The sequence below is a fragment of the Aptenodytes forsteri genome, unplaced genomic scaffold (genome assembly GCF_000699145.1).
Source record: "Aptenodytes forsteri isolate BGI_AS27 unplaced genomic scaffold, ASM69914v1 Scaffold104, whole genome shotgun sequence".
Lineage (NCBI taxonomy): Eukaryota > Metazoa > Chordata > Aves > Sphenisciformes > Spheniscidae > Aptenodytes > Aptenodytes forsteri.
The window spans coordinates 2,003,312-2,030,446 of NW_008795943.1; the positions used below are offsets into that span (position 1 = coordinate 2,003,312).

The 27,135-nt window shown below is 41.6% G+C and overlaps 1 protein-coding gene across 1 annotated transcript in view; it reads right to left on the reverse strand.

Moving 5' to 3' along the window:
• CUNH14orf80 (chromosome unknown C14orf80 homolog) overlaps positions 1-27,135 on the reverse strand; it is an 82,767-nt gene that overhangs the window by 52,497 nt on the left and 3,135 nt on the right. The window contains exons 3-5 of the mRNA XM_009285354.1: positions 26,173-26,251; positions 18,969-19,171; positions 5,193-5,363 (exon numbers count right to left, since the gene is read on the reverse strand). Of these exons, the coding sequence (XP_009283629.1) occupies positions 5,193-5,363; positions 18,969-19,171; positions 26,173-26,251 (453 nt within the window). The remainder of the gene's footprint in view (positions 1-5,192; positions 5,364-18,968; positions 19,172-26,172; positions 26,252-27,135) is intronic.

Genomic DNA, 27,135 nt, shown 5'->3' on the forward strand with positions numbered 1-27,135 from the left:
TGGGAAGAAAAGAGTAAAATTTGTGGGTTGAGATAAAGACAGGTTAATAGGACAGAAAAGGAGGGGAAAATAATAACAATAATAATAACAATAACAACAACAACAACAATAATAATAATAATAGAATATACAAAGCAAGTGATGCACAATGCAATTGCTCACCACCCACCGACCAATGCCCAGCCAGTTCCCAAGCAGAAGTCATTGCCTCCCGGCCAACTCCCCCCAGTTTATATACTGAGCATGACATTGTATGGTATGGAATAGCCCTTTGGCCAGTTTGGGTCAGCTGTCCTGGCTCTGCCCCCTCCCAGCTTCTCGCTGGCAGGGCATGAGAAGCTGAAAAGTCCTTGACTAGTGTAAGCACGACTTAGCAACAACTAAAACATCAGTGTGTTATCAACATTATTCTCATCCTAAATCCAAAACACAGCACCGTACCAGCTACTAGGAAGAAAATTAACTCTATCCCAGCCGAAACCAGGACACAAATGTAGTAATTTACAGAGTAACATGGTAGATTCTTCGTGCCAAGATGCAGATGCATCTAACAATTGCAGTTTAGCTCACTCATAAATTACTGACAATGAGGTAATCACCCAGCACCAGTCTCTGCCCTCTGTTATTCAGAGATCAAGACTTTGTCCTTGTCCCTTTACTCTTTCACTACAACATCAGATACATAGATATGACCAATCCAATCCATTGTAATACATCTTATTTTATATTGTTTATCTTAGAGGAGGCACAAGATACCACTCCGTTCATAGGAAGTATTTCCCAGTGCTGCTCTGCATTCTTACTGACAGAATACAACTCTCGCTCTTACAGTTTCCAAGCATATTGCAACCATTATTGCCATTTTACCATGATGTGATACTGCCAGTTATGTTAAACTCTTCTTCCAGCATCAAGAATTCCATTTAATATAATTTTATTCCTACTAACTTATATCCATAGTTCACAATAAGATGTTCACCTGCTTAACAAAATTCACCTCTGAACCCAATCTAACCTTCCCCTATTTCAGGTGTGATTTCTGTCCTAGTCTTTAGTGGATGGAGGATAGCTGAAAATACCCACAGGAAATCCATCGGTTTTGCAGAAACTCACTTGTTCTGCTGTTTCTTTTCACATGCTGGTTGTGGCACAATGCATTTAACAGACCCAAAAAACAATTCCAGTTTTAAACTATACAGGTTCCTACCTGTTTTTCTGAAACTATGTAAGGCTCCTCATTGACATTTTTTTAAGGCAAAGTGGTAATTTAAAGCCTAACTAAAAACAGCTGCTCTCCCCTGTGAATTCAAGAGGGATCAAAAACCAGGCAGATAGATATTCCTCTGGCACTTGACAGAAAGAGGAAGAAACAGAATAGAAGGAATCAAGAGGCATGCCTTAACACGGTAATTTACCCTTCACGCTTCCATATATTTGAACGTGTATCAGGTAAATATGTACCACTCAGAATTTCGAGGGAATTATAATGGTATCACTATATTATACTTTCAAAGTAGGCCAACCTGTCCACGTTGAGAAGCCATTATAACATTATTCAACAGCTAATAGCCTCAGGCTGCAAAATTCCTCAGCAACAGAGAGGTTAAGATTTCCCTGAGGAAGCCTTCCTCCTACAGCAGGACATGTGTGTGACTGTAAGCTTCAACATGCCTTCTGGGAGCTGAAGTCACTGAAAAGCAGCTCATCAGAAGAACTAGCAAAGAGGAACAGCCAGTCAGACCCTAACAAGCAATTCCCAACACATGACCGGCTGTAGCTCCACAAAGGCTTCCCTCTTCAGTAACCCACCCTGGTTACTACAGAACATCATACCACCGACCTTAAGTGGCTGCAGGCAGGACAGAGTAGATAGAGGCCCCAGCAATCAGTTTCAGTTATCATTTGTGTACCTCAGAGAAAGAACATCCATTTATTTTTGCCTGTTTCCCCCTCGTATTTCCCTCCTACTGTTCCCTTACCCTTTCTTCAGGCAGTACAGTACTATTTCATTAAGACATGAGTCATCACTCCCAACCTGAAAGTACATGTCCCTGATCACCCAAACGATTCAGAATTTTTTCACAAAATCATAGAAACAGAAAAGATCTTCGGAGGACTTTAGTCCTACCTCCTGCTCTAACAAGGACTATCACCAACATCAGTTTGTGGCTTTGTGTATGTGAGTCTTGGAAACCTCCAAGGATGGAGACCATTCAGCATCTCTGGTGACCTGCTCCAATGCTGCCTGTCATCCCAGAGAAGCTTTTTCTAATATGCCTGAACCTTCCAAGCTATAATCAGTGGCCCCTTCCCCTTTGTCTTCTGGTACTGCTGAGAAGACCGTGGATCCATCTTTGTAACTACCATCCTTGTAACTGAACTACCATCAAATAGCTGAACACAGCTATTAGGTGACCTCTCCCCCTCAGCCTCCTCTCCACCAGAGCAAACAAGCCCAACTCCCTCAACCTATTCTTGGAGGTCATGCCCAACTTAGCTAGTCCTTGACTATCTTGGTAGCCTCTCGCTATGTACAATTCTTACTTCCAGTAGCAATATCCATACTTAAAAAAATACAGAGTGGCAAAGCAGTCATCTCCTGAATAAGAACACATTTTCCAAGCGTGATGTGTTTTTCTCAGAAAGCCCCAAATAGAGAATATGGTATTTTAGAGCCTGTGTGAGTCACAGAATGAAATCTGTGGAAGTGTCGCCACTACTTGGCAAAAATTATAGCTCGTGATCAGCGGTAAATATGTATCTCAACTGTTCCACAGTTGGAGATACATAACCTGTTAAGTTATTAAACAGAGCAAGTAAAAGCCGTAATTATCATTTTGTAGAGAAAGCCCTCTGTAAATCTGTCAGCATAATTAAAAACCATAACACTCATTAGCCTTTTGCATACCATGTTTGTGGTTTATGTGAGAAAAGCAGCAGCTCATATAGAGGTCATATTGGGTCAGCTCAGTCTTCTAACACATAGCAGACTAGTTTAAAAGTTTTAAAATTAATGCAGTAGCACAGCCAAAATTTCTCTACAAAGAGTCAGGAAATATCAATTATTGTTTATGCAGCTGTTAAATTGTATAAGTATGTTATATTTTGTGTTACCGTAAATATTAACATTAATGTGGCACTGTAATGAAGTCCCTTCCAAAGTCACTTTTACCTTTCAATTTTCCTGCTTTTAATTCAGACTAAAATATAAATCAGAGCACTGCACTTAATTACAGCTCTGAATAGAACTCCCACAGTTGCACATACGTATTTGAGCACGCATAATATCAGTGTATGATCACATATAGAGGAGCTGGGCTCCAATCTATCCTCCTATGTATACATCCGTGATGGCAACCCTCTACATACACTGCAGAGCATAGTCTGATCATAAGAATCATCACCAGCATCGCTTATTGCTTTCAATTTAGTCCAGTGATGACTCTTGGAGAAGGCAGTAATGGCAGCTTTGGGAAACTGGACGAACAGAGAAACATTCTCCCTCCTGCTTATTCTTCCAGATTCTGGAAATCATGGTCCAGGGAACTGCAGCGTAACTAACCTGTCTCTTATATTTGTCTGACTGTAACAGTCCTAACTTGGGCAAACATTTTTCATTGGATAGCCACAGGGGGAAAAAAGTCCAAGTTTATTTCCAAGTACAATCCCCATAGGAGGTCATCATCTCCCCTGTCAACAAGTTTAGCATGTTGCCCAATCAGCACATATCTTCATCATTTCAGTGCCTGATCTGGACCATTGAGAGTACCTCTGTTTGTACTCGAGGCCCCAGGTTCAACCTGCTCTTAATTCTTCCTTGGTCTCATTAACTGCATGCTGAGGTACTGAAGCTGCCTAATGATTTGTTACTGCCAAGTACTACATAAATCAGAGCACTGATGATGAGTTACGGAGATATTTGCCTCACCTACTATAAAAATCAGCATACCTTAAATAGAGGTAGCTTATCAAGGGGAGACGATGCCAATCATTTCATTTGAGTTTTGTATCACTAAGCTACCTCTCCCAATAGCATCACTGTAATCTCAGTGCAAAAGCCAAGGACTGCACCTGCACTTACGGTGAATTACTATCTCCGTTCCCAGATCAGGAAAGCACATTCGCAGTGGACAATGAGAAGCAAAAGGTTATTTTAGATGCTGCACACACAGCATCTGATCTTTCCCTAGGGCTGTCAATCAGACATCTTCCCTAGCAATCAATTCATGGAAAGAACAAAATGTAACCTCATTATAGTTTTCAGCATTCCTCTGTCAGACACAGATTAAAACCAAGGTGGCATCTTCATTCAAAACCCTCTTGTTCTGATTCTGACAACTTTCTGATAAACGTTGCTCTTTGAGGAGAAATTTCTCAAAACCGTTCTTAGTCTCAAAAAGGTTTGCTGTGAAGGTTCTGGGTACACCACCAAAGTGGCTCCATATAAGTTACCTGAAGAGGTATGAATTGAGAAACGGGGCCTACAGAAAACATTACTGAATAACTTTTAGGACTGTCTTTAGAACTATTTTTTTAAATTTGTCTCTGCAGTCACCATCACTGTCAACTTTGGGACTGCAGGCTATTTCCATCCTAAGCAGACATGATGCTCCCAGATGTCTGTGATTTTCAGACAGGCATATAAACATTATTCATAAATGGGAACAGAACTGGAATCTTAGCAATGTAGAGACCACTATTGATTCCTGATTTAAAAGCAGGTAGATTTTGGGTTCTGCTCAGATGTTCCCTCGTACTTCAGAAAGGGAAAATGCATTTTACTTTGCTGCTATTACTTCCAACATCCATGCTCAATATTTTGAATCCACATTTCCGATGAACAGTTCTGAATCACTGTTTCTTGTCTGTGGGACCAGAATGCTCTGTCTTGCTTCTACCAGGTATTTTCTGAGAAAAATGGAGACAGCCTATGGTTGCAGAAGCGACTAATGTGCCAACCTGCAAGAGAGACTTTTATACAACAATTATAACCTTACGAACACTGTACATACTTCATTTTCTCACAGTTCTGCCCCACCGGGGAAAGGTGGGGGTATTTATATTTAGAGTAATACACTCTTACCTACAGAAAATGCAGAGCTAGCAAACAAGAATAATTTGTACATTTAGCACTAGCTGACAAGGCTTTTAAATAATAAACAATGCCATAGTGAGTTAGAAGAATCATTTACCTTGTGCAAAAGTTTGCATTGCTCTTGGTGCTGAGCATGCAAACTCCGCCACTGGAACCTCAGCCTCCCATTTAACCACTGAAGGTATCGAACATCTACTCTGTCTTCTAGCCCATATTCAGGTGCTATTTCAGTTGTACCTTTCTGGGTGTTAGGCAGATCATCTTCACACTAAAAGCAGAAGAGAATACCAAAATGTTTTAAGTTAGCTTCAACACTTTCAAATCATTCAGTAGTGAAGAACATACAAGGCAAATAGGCCAAAGAGGGAAAAAATCACCAAAAAAGGAAGTAAGTTCCAGCAGTAGAGAGAAATTGTAATCTTTTAGAGTACAGGACTGGGAACAGCCTAAACAAGTACTGAAGTCTGGAATAAATATCAGCTTCTCAGCTATGACGTGGTGAGCTGTCTCCTCTCCTGTCTTTCATTTTCCATACCCAGGAAGACACAGTGTTCCTGAGACAGCAAGCATGTTCTTTACCCAGATGGGAAAAATCACATTTTGACTAGATTCTAATAAGTCAAAGAATATAAAAAACAGACTTAGCTCCTCCAGTGTCTTCCTGAAAGTGCTGCAGGCTGTATTCGGTGACCCCATTTTGTAAATCAACGCCTTATATAGGGACAAAATTGTGGGCCTGTGCTTACCCAGCTATTTTCTTTCCTCCATCGAGCATTTCCCTTCTTGCAGGATAGAGGAAAAGAAACAGTCATCCCGCTGACATTGGTGAGGAGTCCACAGAGGCACTCCCAGCTACAGTTGCACCACCTGTCTTGCCTTGATTTGCCTTTCTCTAGAGTAATTTGGAAAGAAGGGAGAAGCTAAGAGTTTCCTTTTGCTCATCTTGTCCCACTTTCCTTCTGCTGCAGGAAAAAAAAAAAAACCAACCACCATCTTCATCTTCTGGATGAAATTTCTCCTTGGCTAATGGCATAAAGCAAGCAACATACAACATTTCTGTCGTATCTCTTTCCCAAGGAACATGGAGGGAATTCCACCTCCCCCAGCCCCTTGCACAAAGAGATCATTCACATTTACAAACAGATCTCTCTCTCAGTTTTCAGCTAAGACTCCTGCAGATTGCAAATTAAAAAGGGAGGAAGACACAGGTTGTTTTACTTCTGATGCCAGTAACAGCGCTTAAAGTAAGGCTGAACTGTCAACTTCATCCAGTCTATAGAAAGTACATACAATAAACAATCCATAATTCCAAATTTTTTACTACAGCATATCATAGGAAGTAGAAATAACATAGAACTGCAAAGGCCTGGTTATTCAGAACAGGTGTTTACCAGCTAAAAAAGTGTATCCCAGTTGTTGGATTCTCAAGACATTTCTCTAAAGTGGAAATTTAAAAAGCCTACTTGAAACATGACTGTTTTCAAGAAAACACTTAAGCAGATATTTGGACCCATAGACCTTGATGGTATTTAAACATATGTGCTTCCCGGCTTCACAGACTTCCATGTTCAATAAAATCTTATAAAGATTCAGTTGGCAGGCAAAGCTTGAATGTAATTCCAATTTGGATCCTAAACTAAAAATGCAAACTGTAAAATGAAGAGAGTTTAATCTTGCCGTAAATGCAGATTTCAGCAGAAGTGTATCTATAACCATGAGCAAATAACCCCCTAATGCTTGTTTTAACCTAAATATCACCTCAGTTGACAGGGCCTCTAATACAATGAGTGTTCATATTATTTAAAAGCACAAAAATGCTGTTCTGGTCACATAAAATGTATCAAGATTACAGGTTTTTTCCCTTTGCTCTGTGGCTCAGATAAATGCATGCTATAAATCACAGGGGCACAGGGTTGGTAAAGGGCTTTTCCTTTTAAAGGCACAGATTCATCTTTAAAAAAAAAAAAAGACAGTATCTCCTTTGTGCCAACAGCAATGTCACTCTTTTTCCTCAGATGCCTTCAGCCCCTTGCCCCTAAATCAAAACACACTATGTCCTAGGGCGCTGCAGTCCTAGCTAAGTACCTTCATGGTTCAGATTGTCTTGCCCCCACCTGGAGAGGTTTTTGGACTATGAAACCGTACAGATATGGTTACCAAGTTGTCCATAAACATGGTGAGTCAAGCAATTGGATATTAGTCACTACAGCAGAGAAAACACATGTGTAAACAACATTAAAACATTTCACATAAGCAGCCAGAAAGCCACAAGGCCAGAGACAGACTTGGGATTCCCAGATTAAAATCTGCATTTTCCATAATTTACAGTTCAACTCCAACTTCCTTGGTTGGAGGTTTCAGAACGGCACAAATACTGCTCTCCTGGGGATTCATTTCAGGAAGGAATGGCATTAGACTCGATTGGTTTGACAGTACAGTGACAAACACCATGCAGAGCTAATTTTATTGTAGCAACCTGCCTTATTAATATTAAAATAAGGAAGCCAGCCAATGCATTTTTTAAACAGGATCTCTCTATTATTTATTTTACAAACTGCACAAAAAATTTACTTTTGCTATGAAATACTTAGCCTGGCATAAAGTAAACAAGGTAAAAAAAAGTCTTGCATATTATATTGTGACCTCAATTTCTAGTCCCATCTTTACAATCTAAGACTATTTTCTGCTCTCCCAGTGGGAGAAAAATCACTAAAATACCAGCCCAAGCTAGAGCCTTTGCTTCAAATATCACTGTGAATTTATCTAATCTATGCAGCAATACAGGTACACACCTACATTCACTTCTGAGATACAGAAGTGGGTATTATTTAGTCAAACTCATAAAGAGAGCAGCCAAGGCAACTACCCAGGGCCCTCAATGGCCTCCCCGCACTTAGAATGCCCCACACCAGCTCTGGAAGAGATCATTTCACAGCCACTTACCAGGAAAGCTTTTTGCTTGTAAACTGTTTGCTGCAATTAATGTTTCTCTTTGATTCTGTTTCAGAGAAGGGAGGTGCATGGACTCCAGCTACAGAATGGTGCCACAGGCTTGTAGTACAAAAGCCACATCGGCACGTATCGATACCCTCATTGTAGTGTCGGAGTCTTTTCCCATTACACTGGCGATATCAGAGGTAGTCTTGTCAATCTGGACGATGTGGACTCACCAGAGCACCTGTGATAGCGTAACTTAAGCAAAAGCTAGAATGAAGCCCCTCAATTCCACTCCCACTGTAAGTCACCTCAGACTAGTTTTTCTGTCCTAAAAGCTCAAGGTACTGCTGTTAGAAGATTTCAATATCCATTTATTGGCAAGACTCAGAAAAGCAAGCACAAGCCTGATGAAGGTGACATGCATATATTTACATGAACTCTCTTCAAGCCAATTCCTGAACTACCACCCTACCCACACTTAGGCAGAACTTAAACCCAGCTCTCCTGTGGTAAAAGATCCAGGCAAATAGCCAGCTAAGCCCCATAATAAATACACATTCCAGGACATCACCATCCCAACTAAGGTAGCTCACAAACTACAAAACCTACCCCAAGCTCATAAATACATCTCTGGCTTAGTCAGAGCTAAACACGGTTTATGTCCTAAGAGCATGTATTTAAAATTTTTGCAAGGTAGCCTAGAATTCAGTCTCCAACACCACACGACTTTTGCCCTAAACATTTCTCCCCAGGCTATTTAAAGTCCAATTGTTATGAAAAAAAGATGCCAGATCATTCTTCAAAACGTGTGAATGCACTTATGGTTAGACAATGCAGCAAGTGCAAAAACAGCCAACACAGTCCTCATGGCACGAGTGCTCTGAGCAGACAAGACAGATTCACAAAACACACTGAAAAAGCCAGCAGATATAAAAGTACTTAAAGGAAAAGAATAAGGGGTGGGAGAAAGGAGGGTGTGAAAGAAAGACATGGGGATATATCAATTTTCATTCACATTCCATACATCTGAGCAAACAACTTATATGCAGCTTGCTTAGAGAGAAATTAAAGATTAAGAAGCTTCAACTTTTATAGCAGAAGTAAAGCTTTTCTTTTTGGTTTGAAATACAAAGCAATTCCATGGTATTGGAAATCAGAGAGTAGTTCTATGGATGGAGATAAATTAAGCAAGTTCAGCGGATGGAGATAAATTAAGCAAGTACTTCATCATATAAATAGTTTATCAAAGAACAGCATAAGCATCAATGTGTTGTAGACATGTGAGAAGGGAGCATTTTTTGCACTACTTGCTCCATTTGAGGATTTTAGTGACCTGGTATGTGGTTGACCTTGCTCTGTTCATACACTTTGAATTAAACAAACTCCAAAAATTGTTTTAAAGCAAAATTCCTTGCAGATTCAGTGGAGATCTTACAATATGCCACAAGCAGTACTGCCAAGAAAACCCGTCGTTGTGCAACTTCATCACACTTCTACACTTTCTGTACTTTTCCAATTCATATAGCTATCTTAATGCCTACAAATTCTCACCTTAATAAATTTACTATGCCCTGTGCACACCATGGAAATGAAAAGGCCTGTGCTGCCTGCGTTGCTGTAAAAGCAAGGCTATGGCAGGGCTAGCTCCCCGAGCGACGCTCTGTCCTGACTACCAGCTGCCACCTGTCGGTAAAGGACAGACCCCGGCTCACCCCCGGCGTGCTGTGGCTTTTCCCCGGACATCTTCCAAATCCCTGCAAGGATCAGCTCTCTGCTTCCATATTCGGACAACCAGCAAACAGCCTGCTGTCCCTCCCATGGAGAAGCGGCCCTACCGGAACACAGATAACACGTTTAACCCATGGATACATGCATTAAGTCAACTCCCTGACATTAAAGCTTGAGCACAGTGAAATAAAGCAGCTGCCAGTTAAAACCACTAAGGCTTGCCTCCCCCCACTACTCACTTTCACCTGGGTTCATCTGGGTCTAGACAGAAACTATTTACTCTCAGGTACTACTCAACTACACTAAGCACGCAGCCTGGTTTCATAAAGGTGGGAAGGAGCATATCTAGATCCCTCACTGCAGGACTCGGGAAAGGCAAAGCAATCACATAAATCAAGCCAATAAAGTGCTTCTGCAGCTTTTACTGAGCGCTCGTTCTGAACCGCTCATAATTCAGACAATGGTTTTGATGTGACATAACATATGTTAACCTGTGTAATTACAGATCTTTAAACGGAGTGTAATTTTTTTAAAAATTAAACACCATAGCCAGAAACAACAGTATCAGACATGCTTTCCTAATTAATACAGCCATACATCTATCTGCAGGAGGGGAAAATGTGAAAAGGAACAATTTGAACAGATGAATGCGAAAGGGACAAACACTACTTTCATTAACAGCACCATCAACAACACTAATTGGATTTCCTCCTAGACAAGGTAGGATCCAGATTAGATGTATGCATGGAAAGAGAGATGGTGTAAGAACCCACTCCCACATGATGCACATACCAATTAAATATCCAGATATTTGCACAGAAGAATATGTTTTCCACAAACATAAGTGCTCACAATGTACAAGTTATGCTTATAGCGTATTCAGCAATTAAAAAAAAAGTCAAAACCTGTGTTTCCACAAGGCCTTTTAGCTTTTAAATTTCAATGCCTTTTGTAAAAGTCACCACTCATAACAGCACTCCCAAGAGCTCCGCTAGTATCTGAGTGGCAAAGAGTGAAAAAGAGAAGGTGCTGGGGGAAGACAGAAAATGTGAACACAGCTCCTACCCGTTCCTGCCTTGTTCAAACAAGCCTGTCTGGCAGTAACCACAGGCCTGAGGCACTAGAGCAAGTCACTCCCTTATCCCAACCCTCCTCGCTCATTCAGGAGGTTACTTAAGAGCTCTGCAATAGAGCAAAAGCACTATGCCTTTAACAGAGCATAGCGGCATTGCCAAATCTTTGGAGCTGCAAGGTCGAGGGTACCACTTACTTTTAAAATAACATTTAAATCCCAAAGCTGACTGCATCATGTATTCAGACAAAACATGGAAACCAAATATACTAAAACAAACACGTGGCAGGGTAGACCTTAACTCAGAGCACTGCATTTTGCAGGGCTCGGGAAATGCAATATAGATAATGCCTTGCACTGCAGTTCCTCTGCCTGCAACTACAGCCCTGCTTGCCCACGTCCATTTTGCTCCACTGTGGCAAGCTGCTGGACAGGGAGTAACCAGTGAAGAGAGAAAGATGCAGCATGCTACATCAGCAGTAAATACGGAGCAAGAGGCCAACAGCAGAAGAAACAGTAACTGCCCTCCAGGAGACCAGAAGCAGAGCCCTGCCCTATACAGAAAGTTTGCCATGCCCTTCTTTGCACGTTCCTTTTGTCCTCCTGAGGAAAAAGTGCTTTATTTCAAAAGATCCTCCAATGACAGTTAAACCCGAATCACTTAAAAAGCAGGACAGCAAAAGCAGAGAATGTTGCCATTTACATCAAAAGGCCATAGAGCAAAAATAGGTACACCAAAGGTACCGGCTGCTCCCCACCACTGGAGGGCAGGAGAGGCACTAAAACGTCTTAAAATCCCTTGGCTTCTCGAACAGACAAGGAAGGCGCTCTGTACACAGCATTTCAGTGAAGTACAGAGTACCAATATGACCATGCTAAGCCTTCCTATTAGCACGCCAGTCCTCATCTTCCTCTCTTCACGTGAAAGCTCAAGTGTCTCCAGAGCTTGGTGGTAGAACTCCATCCAGAACGCATCAGCTGTAATGTCAGGTTCAAGAAATTTTGCGTTTATTTGAAACTCAGACATTACCCAGAGAAACAGCAAATTCAATAAATTATAAACCTTTTTGATCATTTCAGATTCCTCTTTTAGAGCGTTTTACCTTGACATGCTGTCTAAAAAAAAAAAAAAAAATCTTAAAAGTGTATTCTCTGTGTCAGGCAAAAATAAATGTTGCTAACCATACATTTTCCAGTGCACCACAGGAAATTGTTTTTCATTGGGAAAAAGGTTCCATGACAAGTCTGAGGCATGGAACTAAAAAAAAACCACAAAAGATCAGAAGGAATAGCATGTACATATGCACACGCAGAACGACAGGGAGACAATTTCACCTGTAACTTGTGCTTTAACACACACCAAAAAAGTGCATTTCAAGAGTTCAAACTGACATATGCTCCAGTTCTTGTATGGCAAAAACATATTCCTAATTTAATCACCTCTGACCACAAAGTATGTTTAAGACTACAAGCAGTATCAGTAACTAAGGAGATAAAAAATTAACACTTCAGGGTTCAATAGTTACCTATTCAGGAAGTGACTTTAAAAAGTACAAAAGGCAGAAAAGCAAAATTCAAGTGTTTTTCTCCCTTAGTTTCTGGTACAAGCCTTTGCAGGGCAGGTGGCAGTGCAACCAGAGTGCTACAATAGACTTGTTAGCCATGCAGAAGCCCAGCAAACCACAAAGCTCTGGCCCTGGTGCCACCCCAGCAGAGGTGGCGTGGAAAGGGGTGCAGCACACGTGCCAAAAACACCAGGATGCCCCGAGCAAAGCAGCACAGCTTGCTGGCAAAAATGAGGCGAGGGGAATTCTGCAGGAGAAACTTTAGGGATCCTGTGCCCTCTGTTTAGGTTTCAGGGATGGCTTTTGAAAGAGTGTTCCTTAGCAGCTACTGAATATGGCAACAATAGCAGCAAAAAAGGGCAAAAAGATAAATGGTGAGAGTTACTAGGAAGACAGGAGGACAAAGAGAATAGAAGTGTAAGCACAGGGAATAAGGGAGGGAAATCAAAAAATGAAAGCTGACAGACTAATATAGCCCATAAAGATCTGAAAAGTAATTATGCTTCTGAGTCAGAATCAATAGGTTAATAAAATTCCCTCCTCCACCCCCACTGGAATAGGTGAAGGGGGGGAAAAAAACCAGGAAATTTATATTTACTGACACTAGTGCCAAAGGTTTCCTAGTTTTCTGCTGGGGGGAACATCAAGCTTGGCTGCTACGTTAACACTTTCCTCTAATAACATGGTTTATGGAACAGCGGTGACGGTCAAGATTTCTATAAGAGAAAGGCATTTCAACAACAAGATTAGACCAAGCATAAGCCTTACACTATATTGGAAATATCCAGTGAGCCAAACCAGACCGTGACAAAAGAAAGATTAATCAAATTGCAAACCCAAGAGTCAGAAGGCATGTTTAGTTTCATTTTTCCCCACCCAAAGTAATTAAACTGAGTTCACTTTGGCATGCTAGAGACACACGCATGAATTCCAACTATAATAGCCGTAATAGCTTTATTTGTTGGTTACTATAAATTCACAAAAGCGGAGGGGCATCCAATTTCACTCCGAGGGCAAGAGGCAGGCAGAGGGAATTAGTGGAACCAATAACCAGTGTTTGTACAACATATCCTGGTGATAATGAGGGATAACATCACTACCCCCATCTAAAAAACTCAACAGCCTCCACACATAATTAAATTATGGGGCACACATAGATTAATTTCAGCTGTAGAAATAATACCAGTACAGGCGGTATTCCTCCCTGGAAACAGAAGGAATACATACTCACAGAGTACTGCCATTACGTGCACAAACCATCGTAGATTTGGAGAAAGCTGTGGTGATATTGGTTAAACATTGGAACAGGCTGCCCAGGGAAGTGGTTGAGTCCCCATCCCTGGAGGTATTTAAAAGACGAGTAGATGAGGCACTTAGGGACATGGTTTAGCAGGTGGTGGTGTTGGGTCAATGGTTGGACTCGATGACCTTAGAGGTCTTTTCCAACCTCAATGATTCTATGATTCTATGATTCTGTGATATCACTGGAATTTAAAAAGCCAGGCAAAAAATAATTTAGTCAAATAGTGAACGTGCTAAAAAGGCAGGTTTACGTCAAACAATTATCTGCTTCTCAGAGAGAGAATATGAGAACTCTCCAGGTCTGCCTTACAGGTTCAGTAAAGGACAGCATTTCACCTACCAGTTTTCAGATGTGTTTTGTACTCTAATATTTTCATGTGTAAATATGAATCAATGAATGGCACTTGAGAATAATCCGCATGTAAATGATCACCAAAGCAACAAAAAGATGTTAAGACTGACATCATGGCAGTGCATATTTGAGATAGAAATCCACAAGGGGTGTAAAAAGTCTTTGAAGATAATGTCCATCAATTAATTGCCTAGTGCTTTAAGGCAATAACAAAGGAGAACTCCCAAGTAGACACTTCAGTAAATCTATGTGAACCTCCAATTCAGATTGTACTTAAGTCTTTATAGATCTAATAGAATTAGTGATTTTTTTTTTAAGGCATTGACCAATGCAAGGTTTGAACTTTGACTTACTGCCTCTGGAGTCACCAACCTGCTGACAGATCAGCACAGTAAATTCAGGGAACAGACTTGCACTACAGCAGCCAGGTACTGGAGTTTGACATGCACCATCGATAACCCTCTTCCCTCTCCTGTTCCTCCTGCGCAGCAACACGGGCTCCAGTTAGCTCTTCTAATTGTCAACCCCCTCAGTTTATAAACTTCACATACTGGAAGACAGCTGTGGGTGGAAGGCTAGAGAGGGCAGTGGTTCCTTCAGTCCTGCTCACTGAGGCATCCCGCAGCAGGCACGCAGTACTCTGGCTCAGGAGAGACTGCAGCACTGCCCTTCCAAAAAAAATGAGCTGGAGGCTACATGAGACAAGGTGCCCTGAAGGATTTTCTTACCTAACACACAAAAGCAGTCAACCCATACAACCATCCTAGGCTACTAACCATACCTGTCCTTACCAACAACTACCTCAAGATTATTTTTTTAATTACATTAGCCACATTAAGCACTACCTCCTACCACCTTAACCCTTTCATCATGCTTTCACCTCTGTTTAGTTTATAATTTTAGGAATCACTTAACATTTGATTCTGAAGGTGTAAAAGTGAGCTTGTGTAAGCCTTCCCCAGCTCAGGATCTTGAGATTATCAATCATGGATACCCTTGTCCCTCTATAAATAACCGGCCTGAAATCCTTTAGAGCTGATGGAAGTGTTCAATTTGCAGGGGAAGAAAACCGTGTTGCTAAGGAACTGCAAAGAAGAAAAGGCCAGAGAGTGGCAGTCTGAAATGAAATGAAAGGAATTAATTTAATTGGCTCTTGATATGTTGGGTATTTGGCATATTATCAGCAATTTAGCAGGCTGTAGGCTTTGTTTCAAACTTGGGCTGAAAGAATAGTCAGAACACGATTGCACCCTTAAATTTAGGGATTAGCTGCATTCTCTCTTCTTCATACAACAGATCCTGTCCACTTTTCAGTCAAAACTTTAAAAGCAAACCACATGAGTATCTGTTTGAACTACAACTATGCCTACAGTTCTTGAGACTCCATTTTTTTAGATGAAGACAAAGGGTAAGGATTTTCTTCACATTTATTCTCGCTAGTAGACCAACTGATGTGCTTTGCCAGTAAGTACTGGCTTTCATGCTTTGCTGATTTTGGCAGAGATCTCAGCAATGCACCCAACCAAATATTATTTCATGGCTTTTTATTTTGCAACATTTTCATTTCAGGAAAAAATTTTCAATTGTTTATAATAATTTAAAAAAAAAAAAGAGTCCATGTGGTAGAAGATTTTTCAAGCTCTTTCTCAGCTGAGAATTTCAGTTGTTTTAAAGAGCATTTCCTTTTCTTCTTTTTTGAGACAGCTCTTTCTCTAGTGAAGCTTTTTTTTTTTCTTTCTTGTTTTACCTTTTTCCTTCAATTTACTTAAATGGAAGAGAGTTATGACTGCAGAGACTACATTTCTGGCATGTTTAGCAACGCCTTTACAATTTGTTACACATCTTCCAACACTTCGCTTAAGTATCACAAATGCCTGGTATTTAACATTCCCAGAGTCAAAATTCCAGCACTTCAATTGTTCAAGTTGCACTTTAACTCACAGGATGTCAGATACCAAACTGACAACCTCACCTCCTTCCTTTCTTACTATGATTTTAGGGGCTATATTGTTGAACGCTGTCTGACTGATGAGTAGACTTTGCCACAGGAAGGTACCCCATAAAATAATAACAGCTATCAAATAACAATATATAACAATAACAAAACTATCATACTTCTATGCAACAAACAACAGGCTTTCATGAGTGGTTTACAAGGAACTGACTAATCAAAATGGTGTGTGACCCACCTACCTTCTCCTTCACACTCACCATTACCTTCTTAACTGTGCATTCCTAGATCTTCATTTGGTTGGGTCTTACTGGTTGAATTTATGCGTTTTGTAATGCCTCGTTGATCAAATAAAAGACCAGACCTGTCCCTCACAATTCTGTTTAACTTTCTTGTGATGCAGAATCACAAAACACACTATTTACACATTCTCTGCTACGTTCTATCATTTTTCCCCTATGAACATTTTCCCCCTATTGGAGCATGAAAACTTTCTAGATGAACACCATACAAGAAATGTTGCCATTAATACAATGAAGTTTGCATACACATGCTAACTCCAACTCCCAGTTCACAAAATTTTTGTTTGTAAACCTTTCCAAACACTGTTTCAGACAGCTATGGGATAAAAACATGAAATATGTATTCCATGCATTTCGAGAAACACAGGTAGAGCAGGTTAGAATTGCAGTGAAAGGCACAGCAATAAATTTCTCAGTGTGCCTCTGTGTGGCCATAAGACATAACGTTGTATTATCATAGTTCTTTCATCACTTTTTGGAAAATGCAAAACTTAAGACCTTCAGAGAAAATAACATAGACGCTGCCCCATTTCCTGAATTCATGTCACTGCTACATTTCACTCATCGCTCTTTTGTAATAGAAATTAAGGACACAAAAAAATAATCTGCTACCACACAAGAAAAACAAGAAAAAGATAAGAGACGTTTAAAGTAAAAAGTGTGTTTTTTCCTAAAGTCTCAAGGTACCCTTCACATCACCGGAGGGCACCACCACTCACACCCAGTGCACGAAGCACGGCCTCTCATGCTCCCTCCTCTGTGCAGCAAACAATCGTAGTGTAGCACGAGTGGTCGGTTTCCTCAAAATACTGTTAATAATAATGTTACAGAGGTGACTCTTCCCTTTGAACTGTTTTCCATTTGTACAAGTGTTCTCCTTCTGAAGACACCGTATCTATATCGTAGCTTTCCAAACTCGCTTTCCTGCTTTGCTGACCCCTAAAAAGATTCTAGAAAACCCAGCAGCCTACAGTCTAGAGGAGCACGTATATGGGATCATGAAGACCACAAGGTCTTAGACATTACAAGATATCAGCAGGTAGGGTTTCTGACCTACAAAGTCCTTTGCCAACATATGAGACAATTCTGTGAGCCTGTCATTTTGAACCAGACTGACCAACAATTAATGTCCGACCCAGATGACTGAACAAACTCACAATCATCTAGAGAGGCCTTGGCCACACTAACGCACTGCACTAATCAGTTTAAATTCAGCCTATGTTATCTGTTGTGTTAAAGAGCAGGGACACTTTATTTGCAACAAACAACATATAAACATGGAAAACACATCATCTTCTCTCCTGAGCTTCTCACTCTATGCTCCAGAGCAATTGCCTATACAGTAACATGTGTGTGCGGTCTTAAATGCAAGGAATGGATTTTAAAAGCCCTACTACCGAACATTATTAGACTACTGTGGTTTTGTGGGGTTTTTTCCCCTCGGTTTTTGGGTTGGTTTTTTTTATCACATGTATATATTGCAGCTAAAGCAGACACACAGCTATCCTTACCTTATTTCAGAGCAGGCTTTCTATGTGCTAACATCTTTTTCTTGATGGAAACACAACAATATACCCCACTGTTCTCTTAAGGAGGCTACAAGGCCATTTGTTACCCCAAGAGCAGTAGCTGCCATTTGTTATCCTGATGTTTTTAAAAAGTACTATTTGCCTTAGGATTACTTGCTCTACCCAATGCCAACATACCCAGCATTCACAGCTAACCTGTTTGCCTACACTGTAGAACCACCCATGCTACAGTCTGGAAGCACAAAACTCAAGCACAGAGATCAAAGACATTCAGAGGGACCAGACATTGCCATCCAGAGGGACCTGGACAAGCTCGAGAAGTGGGCCTGAGTGAACCTCATGAGGTTGAACAAGGCCAAGTGCAAGGTCCTGCACCTGGGTCAGGGCAACCCCCAGTATCAATACAGGCTGGGGGATGAAGGGATTGAGAGCAGCCCTGCCAAGAAGGACCTGGGGGTACTGGTGGATGAAAAGCTGGACATGAGCCAGCAATATGCGCTCGCAGCCCAGAAGGCCAACCGTATCCTGGGCTGCATCAAAAGAAGCGTGGCCAGCAGGTTGAAGGAGGTGATTCCGTCCCTCTACTCTGCTCTGGTGAGACCCCACCTGGAGTACTGCGTCCAGCTCTGGAGCCCTCAGCATAAGAAAGACATGGACCTGTTGGAGCGGGTCCAGAAGAGGGCCACGAAAATCATCAGGGGGATGGAACACCTCTCCTATGAAGAAAGGCTGAGAGAGTTGGGCTTGTTCAGCCTAGAAGATGTCCCTGCTCATTGCAGGGGGGTGGACTAGATGACGTTTAAAGGTGCCTTCCAACCCCAACTATTCTAGGATTCACTTACTTGCACTCCTCCACACTGGTCTCACCTATACTGGAAACAAAAATCAGGGAATTCAGGCAGGGGTGGGAGTTTGAGAAAGAGAAAGAACCCAGATCACCTGCACACAAAGTTTAGAGAAGGAAAAGAAAACAGGTTACAGATGCTGGCCGCTTTAAGTTTTTTTTAAAGCTGGAGTAAGGCATTTATTTGTAAAGGTACCAAGATACCACACATTACACACTAGTGATAGCACAGCTGCTGTCACAGAACGTTACTTATGGACAGATAAGGTAGAAGGACACAAACATGCTTACCATGCACACAGAAGTTTCATCCCCAGTCTTTACTCTGTTCCGAGCCAAAAGCTGCTCCAAGAGGCTGAGTCTGTGCAGCAGCCAGGAAAATGCCAGCAGCAGCTCCCGACTACCCGCTGAGCCGTCGGAGGGGAGCCGATAGAGTTCTGGCCTGCCATAGCCATGGTACCACAATGCTGATTTTACAAACCTAATTTGGTTATCTGAAAAGAAGAAAACAATTAAGAATAACACACTGCACTACTCAATGCATTTACCCATTCAGTTCCAGAAACTGCTGCCTCCTCTAAGAGCAAGATTTTTAATCGAGCCCAAGATTAGTGGAGGACAGTGGAGACTACAGTCTTTATCAACAACTGATAAAGGACAGGAGGTAAAGGGTAAAAGCCCTCCTTATGCTGCCCCATTCTGATCTACAGGAACTACTGCTAAGGGAAAAGAAGAAATTCAAAGTTGAGATCAAGGCCAGTAATGGCCTCTTGGAGATTAACAAAGGCAAAAAAGGTAAATAGCCATCCCCACTATAACAGGACTCCAATTCACCTATTCATTTTTTATGAGCCACCAAGCATGCTATGAATTAGTAAACACGCTGAGTCAGTTTACTCCTGAATGAAACTGGAAATTAGAGACAGGAGTTTCACAGCCTGCTACAAATCTCTGAGCACCAGTGAGCAGGCAGAGATAATGCAGCACACCACACTGCATACCAGACCACATGGACTATTTAATTCTCAGGAATGCTCTGATCCGTATTCCTTCACACCAGCAAATGTTACCTGACAGCTACAAGACAGGCACTACAGAACTGTAAAATACTGGGGAAACACAGAGAAAATTAGAAAACACAGCAAAAAGGTTCTGACCAGTAAGCCTCAGCTCTGTACTAAGCCAAAACTATAATAAAGACCATAGTTAGGGGACACAATGGTAAAAAATACATACCGGGGAAGAACCAACAGTTGTTGTAAAAGGCAGTCCTGCTCAAAAAGCTACTGGAGTTCTCCGAAGGCAACAACAAGCAAGCGATTAAGGAAGATTCAACCAACGTAGGACATTTAGACTTCCCAGTGGGATTCAACTAGCACAAAGAAACTAAGCCACTGTGGTGGAGGGAGAGGGAAGGCCCTTGAATCAATGACAAGTGTCTAGCAGACAAGAACCAGAGGGTAGGAACAAATGGTGGTTTCACATGAGGGCTCTGTGCTAAACAGTTGCTGTTCAACCAACTCAAAATGACACACAGACAGTGTGATAGTGACAGAAAATTTGGTGCTCATGTGATATTACTCAGTAGTAAGGAATGCAGGCAGATCGTGAAGGATTGCAGAACCTAATGATCCCAAGCTTTAAAATGACAGATAAAAATTTTTTTAGAAAAAATGATGCACACAAGGGAAAAAACAATCCTAACTTTACTGACATAGCAATGGGCTTGGAGCTGACCACTGGACTCAGGAACACAATCTTAGATAAGATTTTTCATGACAATATCACACTTGGTTCTCACATGCATCAAAAGCAAATTGAATGTGAGAAACCTAGAAAGGAAACTAAACAGAACACAGGGAACAACATTATATTGTTGTCTATATCCACTGTGACCCCACATCTCAAATTCAGAGTGTTATTTTATTTCTTCAGTCCCAAGAAGGCTACGGAACACTTGGAAAAAACCAAAGAGAAAGGACAAGTACGATCACAAGTACAGAACAGCTTCATTGTAAGAACTGACGACGTAGGCCAAGATGACTGAGAATGGATATGACAAAACGCTTTTAAAACCACGAGTGCTGTGGAATGGGCGAATAGAGAATAATGTGTTTGCACATTATTCCATACAAGAACTGTGAGCCACCAAAGTTAGCAAGGATGTGAGTCAAAATAAGTTAAAGAAGTGTTCTTCACACATACAGCAAAACTCTGCAATTTCTGGTCATGGGACACTATGGACACTGAGAGCTACACAGACTAAGGAGGAACTGGATTTACAGAACAGGAGTTCATGGAAGCTTATGAAATACAAAGATATTCTCTCTGGTTTGGGAAGTCTGAGATGTAAATTATTGGAGGCTGAAAGAATACGCCCCTGAAAGCATCCTTCTACATTTGCTCTTTCCTTTCCCCTGGGCATCCACTTTTGACAGCTGCCACAGCTGAATGGAGCTAGAAGAACCTTCAGTTTGACTCAGTTTAGGCATTCTTACAAAGTAAGGAAGAAAGCTGCTGCCCTTTTCCAGTGTAATGCTTCAGTATCTCTGTCGGGTTTCATAAAAAAGGTACACACATGCACAAAAATAACAGGAAGCACAAACCTCACATGATCAGGGATTGTCACTGCTGTCTTTAATTAACATACCAATTCATCACATCACATACTGATTTGCCTGCTCCTTGCCACTTGTGGTAAAATCATCCCTTAGCATTGACACATATCGTAGTCTTTCTTTGTCTGGCATCGACTGCTGAAGCTCAAAAACCACATAATGACCAACTTCAGAACAAAAAACAAGAAAAAAATCCTGTTGCTCTCAAAAGGAATTTGTTAATTACACGAGACTCTCACAGTGAAGAGTGGTTGATTTAACTTGATTTGCAAAATGCTAAGGGAGTCTTATCCACCAAAAGTAATACAAAGCCAAGACACAGGGAGGAGCTATAAGCTGACCTATGCTAGTAACCCTGTAGGAACAGTACGTTGGTACAGCTCTGCTGAGGCTGAAAGGAGCTCGTAGTCATAAAGAGCCACCAAGCCCTTTGCACCTTGACAAACCAGAGGAAGGTATATTGTTTGCACTGTTTGACCAACTTTAGGATTCAGGGAAACGAGAGTGCAGATCCCTAAGGAGATGCCTACTTCCAGAGTGCTCCTCAGTCCAAATACACAGCTGAAACTGTTATACAGATTACTACACATCTTCAGCAGTAGGAGCAGGAATACATGATTGGCCATGTGAAAGCTACAAATGAATTCCTGACAAAGACATTAACCATGACTGAAGAACAACAAACAAGATCAGGAGCATGATTAAGCAGGTGACACGATGGTGCAGAGTTACTACTTTTTTGCAGGACTAGAGTTTTGCGCAGCAGAGCTTCTGCAGAGACACATGACAGTTGGACAACTGGTTTTAAACCTAGTTTGTTTCTGCATTACAGACACAAAAAGGAAACCTAAATCACTTCATTTGCTCTTTTTGCAGAACCTATGAATGTAAAAACAAGCAGCTTCCCTTCACGATGCTAGGGTGCCAGAAATGCCTATGGTTTGCTAAAAATCTTGCTGTAGATATGCATTCCAATCCCTCATGCACAGAGGGAGCACTCAGATACTAGAAATTTTATTTTGATCACTCTTGAACATTCTCACATGAGCTAGGTTTTCATGTTGCCCTTTCCTTTTCCTTGTGCATTTGTCAAGAAAGGAACTGCCATAACAGGTAAAGGCAGAAATACTCCAAAAGGAAGGAAGATCAGTACATACTTTCCTCCTTTTTCAAAGCAAACAAGCATCACATGCTGCCATCTGCAGTTCAGGGAACTCCCCAAGAAATCACATATCAAAAAGAAGGAATAGAGAGCAAGCCAGGTGTTTTTTTCCTTTATCACCGTTTCCCTGTTCTGATACACCACTCAGGACCAGATCCACCAAGGCAATTCACCACCTGAATTTCTGTGTTGCTCTGGTCCTTTATCTCCCCCTATTTCATCTCTTCCTCTGTAACACATCGCTCTCACATGAGAGGGTACGATTGGAGTGAGTATGAGGCAGGAATTGCAGGTGAGCAGTCAAAGCATGCATCTGGAACTGGGGCTCAAAGAGCCTTTCCATGACCTTAGACAAGTCACTTAGTTTTCCTCATCTCTACAGTGCTCTGCTTACAAGGAAACAGTGCTCAGATAAATGGCAGTAGAGGCTATATAAGTACCCAAGACCAAGATGGATTCTTCCGTAATGTGCAGCCAAGAGAGAGGAAAAACCATCACTCAGATAGCAGATAACACCAGTCACTCAAACACCTCCTCTTTGACAACATCTTCTTACGGCATTTCATTAGAATTAGGCAATTTATATAGAAAGACCCACACAGTCCTTCCAACTAATCCCCTCCTGCATGCACATTATTTATGAAAGTACATTCAGCAAGTAAGACCAAGCTGTGGATGAACCTCAGGATTCAGCTCTCTTGAAACTATACTCAAGCTGTGCTCTTCCACTTTATGAATCCTGCAGAATATTTTCAGTGAATTATAACATAATATTCAAATAAGGGTTATGCATTAGCCTGGCTAAGATGGAAAGGAATAAATCAAGTACAAGAACAGACACAGATACATTACTTCATGCACTCAGGCAAGAAACACCTGCATAGATAGTGGTATTATGGGAAACTACTGCTGCAGAAGAACATTTTCTGCTTTATTTGTCAAACAAACAAAGATATACTGCAGCTCCAGACCTCTTTCCCATACTATAAAAAATGAATTGTGACTCCAGAAAAGAAACATTTCCTCCAACTATCTAAATGCATATTGCACTGCTACCTGGTGTGGTTGTTAGGTTGTTAACCAGGTCTATCAGCTCTCAGCCTCTGTGAAGAAAGAGCAGCATAAAACCACTAATCATGGCTTCATCAGTAAGGTTATGCCTGGAGTACTATTACACAGCTTACTTTGACTCGTACTCCACTGTCGAGAGACCCATTGTTCTGACATGTTTAAGGGGCTGGAGCGTATTAATGGCTTCCCACCAAAGTTTACAGTAAGTGTTTTTTACTGTGTGAAGAAAAAATTCTTCCAAAATGAGAAACCAAAAGAGCCATTTGCAGAATTTTATAACCGCTGCCTGGCAGGCTTCAGTGAGGTTTCTGGCTTCTTTTTGCAAGAACGCAATAGTTCCTACATTTTAAAACATCAAACTGTGTGGATTTTTTTTATATGTGATTTTTCAAATATTTTATTTTCTGCTAGCTAGGCAATAAAATACATCAACCATTTAAAAACATGATGCAGAAAGTTTTTCTAAAAAATATCACATCACAGCCATAACAAGGGAATGACTAGTAGCCATTTTATTCAAAGCAAATCTTAATCTCCTCTGAAATTCACCTATATGACAAGATCAGATCAAAAATTGACTAATGAAAACTACTAACTCGAAACAGAAATACATACTGTGGTGCAACTTCGAAAGTCACTTGATAAAACGGACTTCCCAGATCAAGGAAAAATTTTCTAGAGGAATCTGTCCTTTTCCATGGGCAACGTCTGTAAGAGCATTCTGTCCTTGCAACGCACTGCTTTCTTCTAGCACCTCACAACTGCAAACGGCCCAACATCTGGAACACAGTCCTTGAAATGCAGGTCTCACTCTACAGAGTAGTGAGAAGAACCACTGCGATCCCAACAACACACGCACACTACAGGCCAAAGCTCAGTGTTTCCTTTGCAAAAAACTTTTAGCCTAAAAAAAAGAAAGGGTACAAGACCCTAGCTTCTCTTTTCCAGAAAGCTGTTCCTATGCCTGTGCACACGGTAACCCTCGTAGCTCACAGCCTTCCTCTGGGATCTGGCAACTGCTGCTTTCCTTGTTTTAGCTAAGATAATTAAGAGGTTGTACAAAAACAGCAAAGAAAGGAATGCCTGATCCATGGACTAAAGCCCTAGACATGGATTAGAGGAATCCATTTCAATTCTTTGTTGTGTTACAGGATCTTGTGCAAACCTGAGAAAGTTATTTAGCCCCTATGCCCAAGACTTCTACTTCATTTCCATGAAATAAATACATGAAAGACCACAAGTGCTCCAGAGCAGGGACAGAGAAGAAAGGCAGTAAAATATTGATTGTGTTCACAGCAGACAACTCAGTCATGTGGCCAAGCAAAGGTAATTAGCGTAACGTGAAAAACAGTACGGCTATCCAACCTAAGTTTCAGCTTTAATCACCAAGTTGTGACTAAACAAGTTTCTTAAAGATCAGCTCAGCAGTTCTGAGCAGAACCACACGTTCCTACCTTGCAATCTACCAGAAGAGACTGAGTTTGCTCTCTCTAGAGCCAGCAGCCTGCCACATACACATGGAAATCCTGTCTCCAAATGCTACAAGTCATTAGTATGGGAGCAGCCAGGACTCAAGGAGGCTGCACTTGTGCAGGACCACCTCCACAAAGCTGTAGGGGACAGCCAATAAATTGATTTACCATACACAGCAGATTGTGGATGAGTAGAAAAGCAAAAATAGCCGAATGAAAAATAGCAGTCCTGTGAGTAACGCAGAACCATGCTGATTTCCTGCTGAGCTACCAGAAAAACTATGCTGGTTTTGCTCCACACTCCTTGAGAGATATTGTCCACAATGCTTAGCCTTTTTTAACTCTGTTTACAGAGCCATCAGATTCCCAGCTCTTCAGAGGCTTAAACAATGTTGTTTAGGGTTTGTGGGTTTTTTTGCTTTCAAGGGCAAAAATGGATTTTAAGTGGTTTCGGTCTGAGGAGACCATCACAGACAATCCCATTCTCAAAACTTCCTCTAAAGATGAAAGGGCTCTAGATAGACATCTTTCATGAGAGAAGTCTGGGGAGTAGTATCGTACTTGGAATAACATACATTTAAGTAGTAAATAGTGCTCTGTCTTTGTGAAAAGCCAACCCGCATTCAGCTTCTCTCTGGTGTAGTGGCCCTGTGCATAGAGATATTCATGGTCCCTCTAAAATATTCACACACACTTCACTTTTTGTTTTGTCTAGAACTTCAATCCAAACCACTGCCTTTATGGTTCATATAATCCATGGTCCTGACATAGGACTTGATAGAAAATTAACCACAGAATCACACATCATATGTGGAATGGGGAAAGAAGGGATCAAAGGAAAACTAAATCTATTTCTGTGATTATCTCTGTAGATGCTGAGAATGCATAAGATCATTGCAGAGATTTACCTGCAGTGAAATGTCCAAGGGAAGCAAGAGCGCCTAGCAGACACAAAAACATCCCAGTTTCCCGGACAAAGCAAGCCAAAGAGGAGTAAACCTGCCTGCACACCTGTCATGCAACAGTAAGAGTCGGTGGCATAAACTAAGGTATTCAAAATGGAGCATTTCTGACAGGGAGCAATGAGTCCAAGAAAAGATGCTACAAAACCAATCCCAGTAGTTCCCTGGTACGGATGGAAATCACACAGTCAGCCAGACTGACTAGATTACCTATGGCATCAGACTCGGTCCACTTGCCTCCGTGGATTTGTTTCAGAAGAGCGTAGAGCAGCCTCCAGAAATCCAGGCTCTGCAAAAGAAAGACAGGGGTGGGGGGAGAACAGTGGGCAAAAGATCTGCCACATATTTAGCCTTAATTAGGCAATTAAACCCATACCTGAGTATCAGTTGTTACACGGAAGAGCACACCTGCCTCCTGCCAACACCGTCAAATCAGGCAGGTTCATGTATTAGCTGTCTTATGAACGCTACCTACAGTAAGGTGCACTCAAAAAGAGAAGGGCTACTAATGCTGGCTGTACAGCAAGACCCAGCACTTCTACTTTGAGGCACAGGCATACAGGAGTGCGGCTTCCAAAGTGTCTGCTCTGATATAACCACATATGGCACAACTCGCCCATAGTCAAACAAGCATCTGAAGAGGCTGAAAAGATCTGACCGTGATAGTATTAAAAACTCACAAACAAGAGGCAGCACACAGTGAGTTGGAACTGGAAATCATTTCTTGGCCACACAAGGACAGCATGCTGACAAACTGAAATAGTGATTCTTACAGCTGGAATTTCAGTCAACACTCATAAAATGCTTAAAATAGCTAACTGAGCAAGTGGAGCACCCTGTGTGCGAGATGGACGCCTCGCAAGCATCGCTCTGTAAAGCCCCGAAGCAGAGAGACTCAAGCCGGTGTACGGTAAAGGGAAGCAAACCTCAGGTGACACTAGAAAAGGTGTTGCAGACCACGGTGAAATATCGAGCTTTAAGTTAAGCCCTTTCAAGAGCAGCGAGTTTGCAGAGAATCACACAACGCAGTGCTGGCCGGGGCCCACACATAAGTCTCCCCACCCAGGCGTCCCTGTCCCCGTCCCCCCCTCCACGCGGGGCGGGGCCCGGCCCCGCACGGGGATCCCTGCCCGCCCACAGAGACGCCCCCCGAGGCCCGCCCCGAGCGGAGCG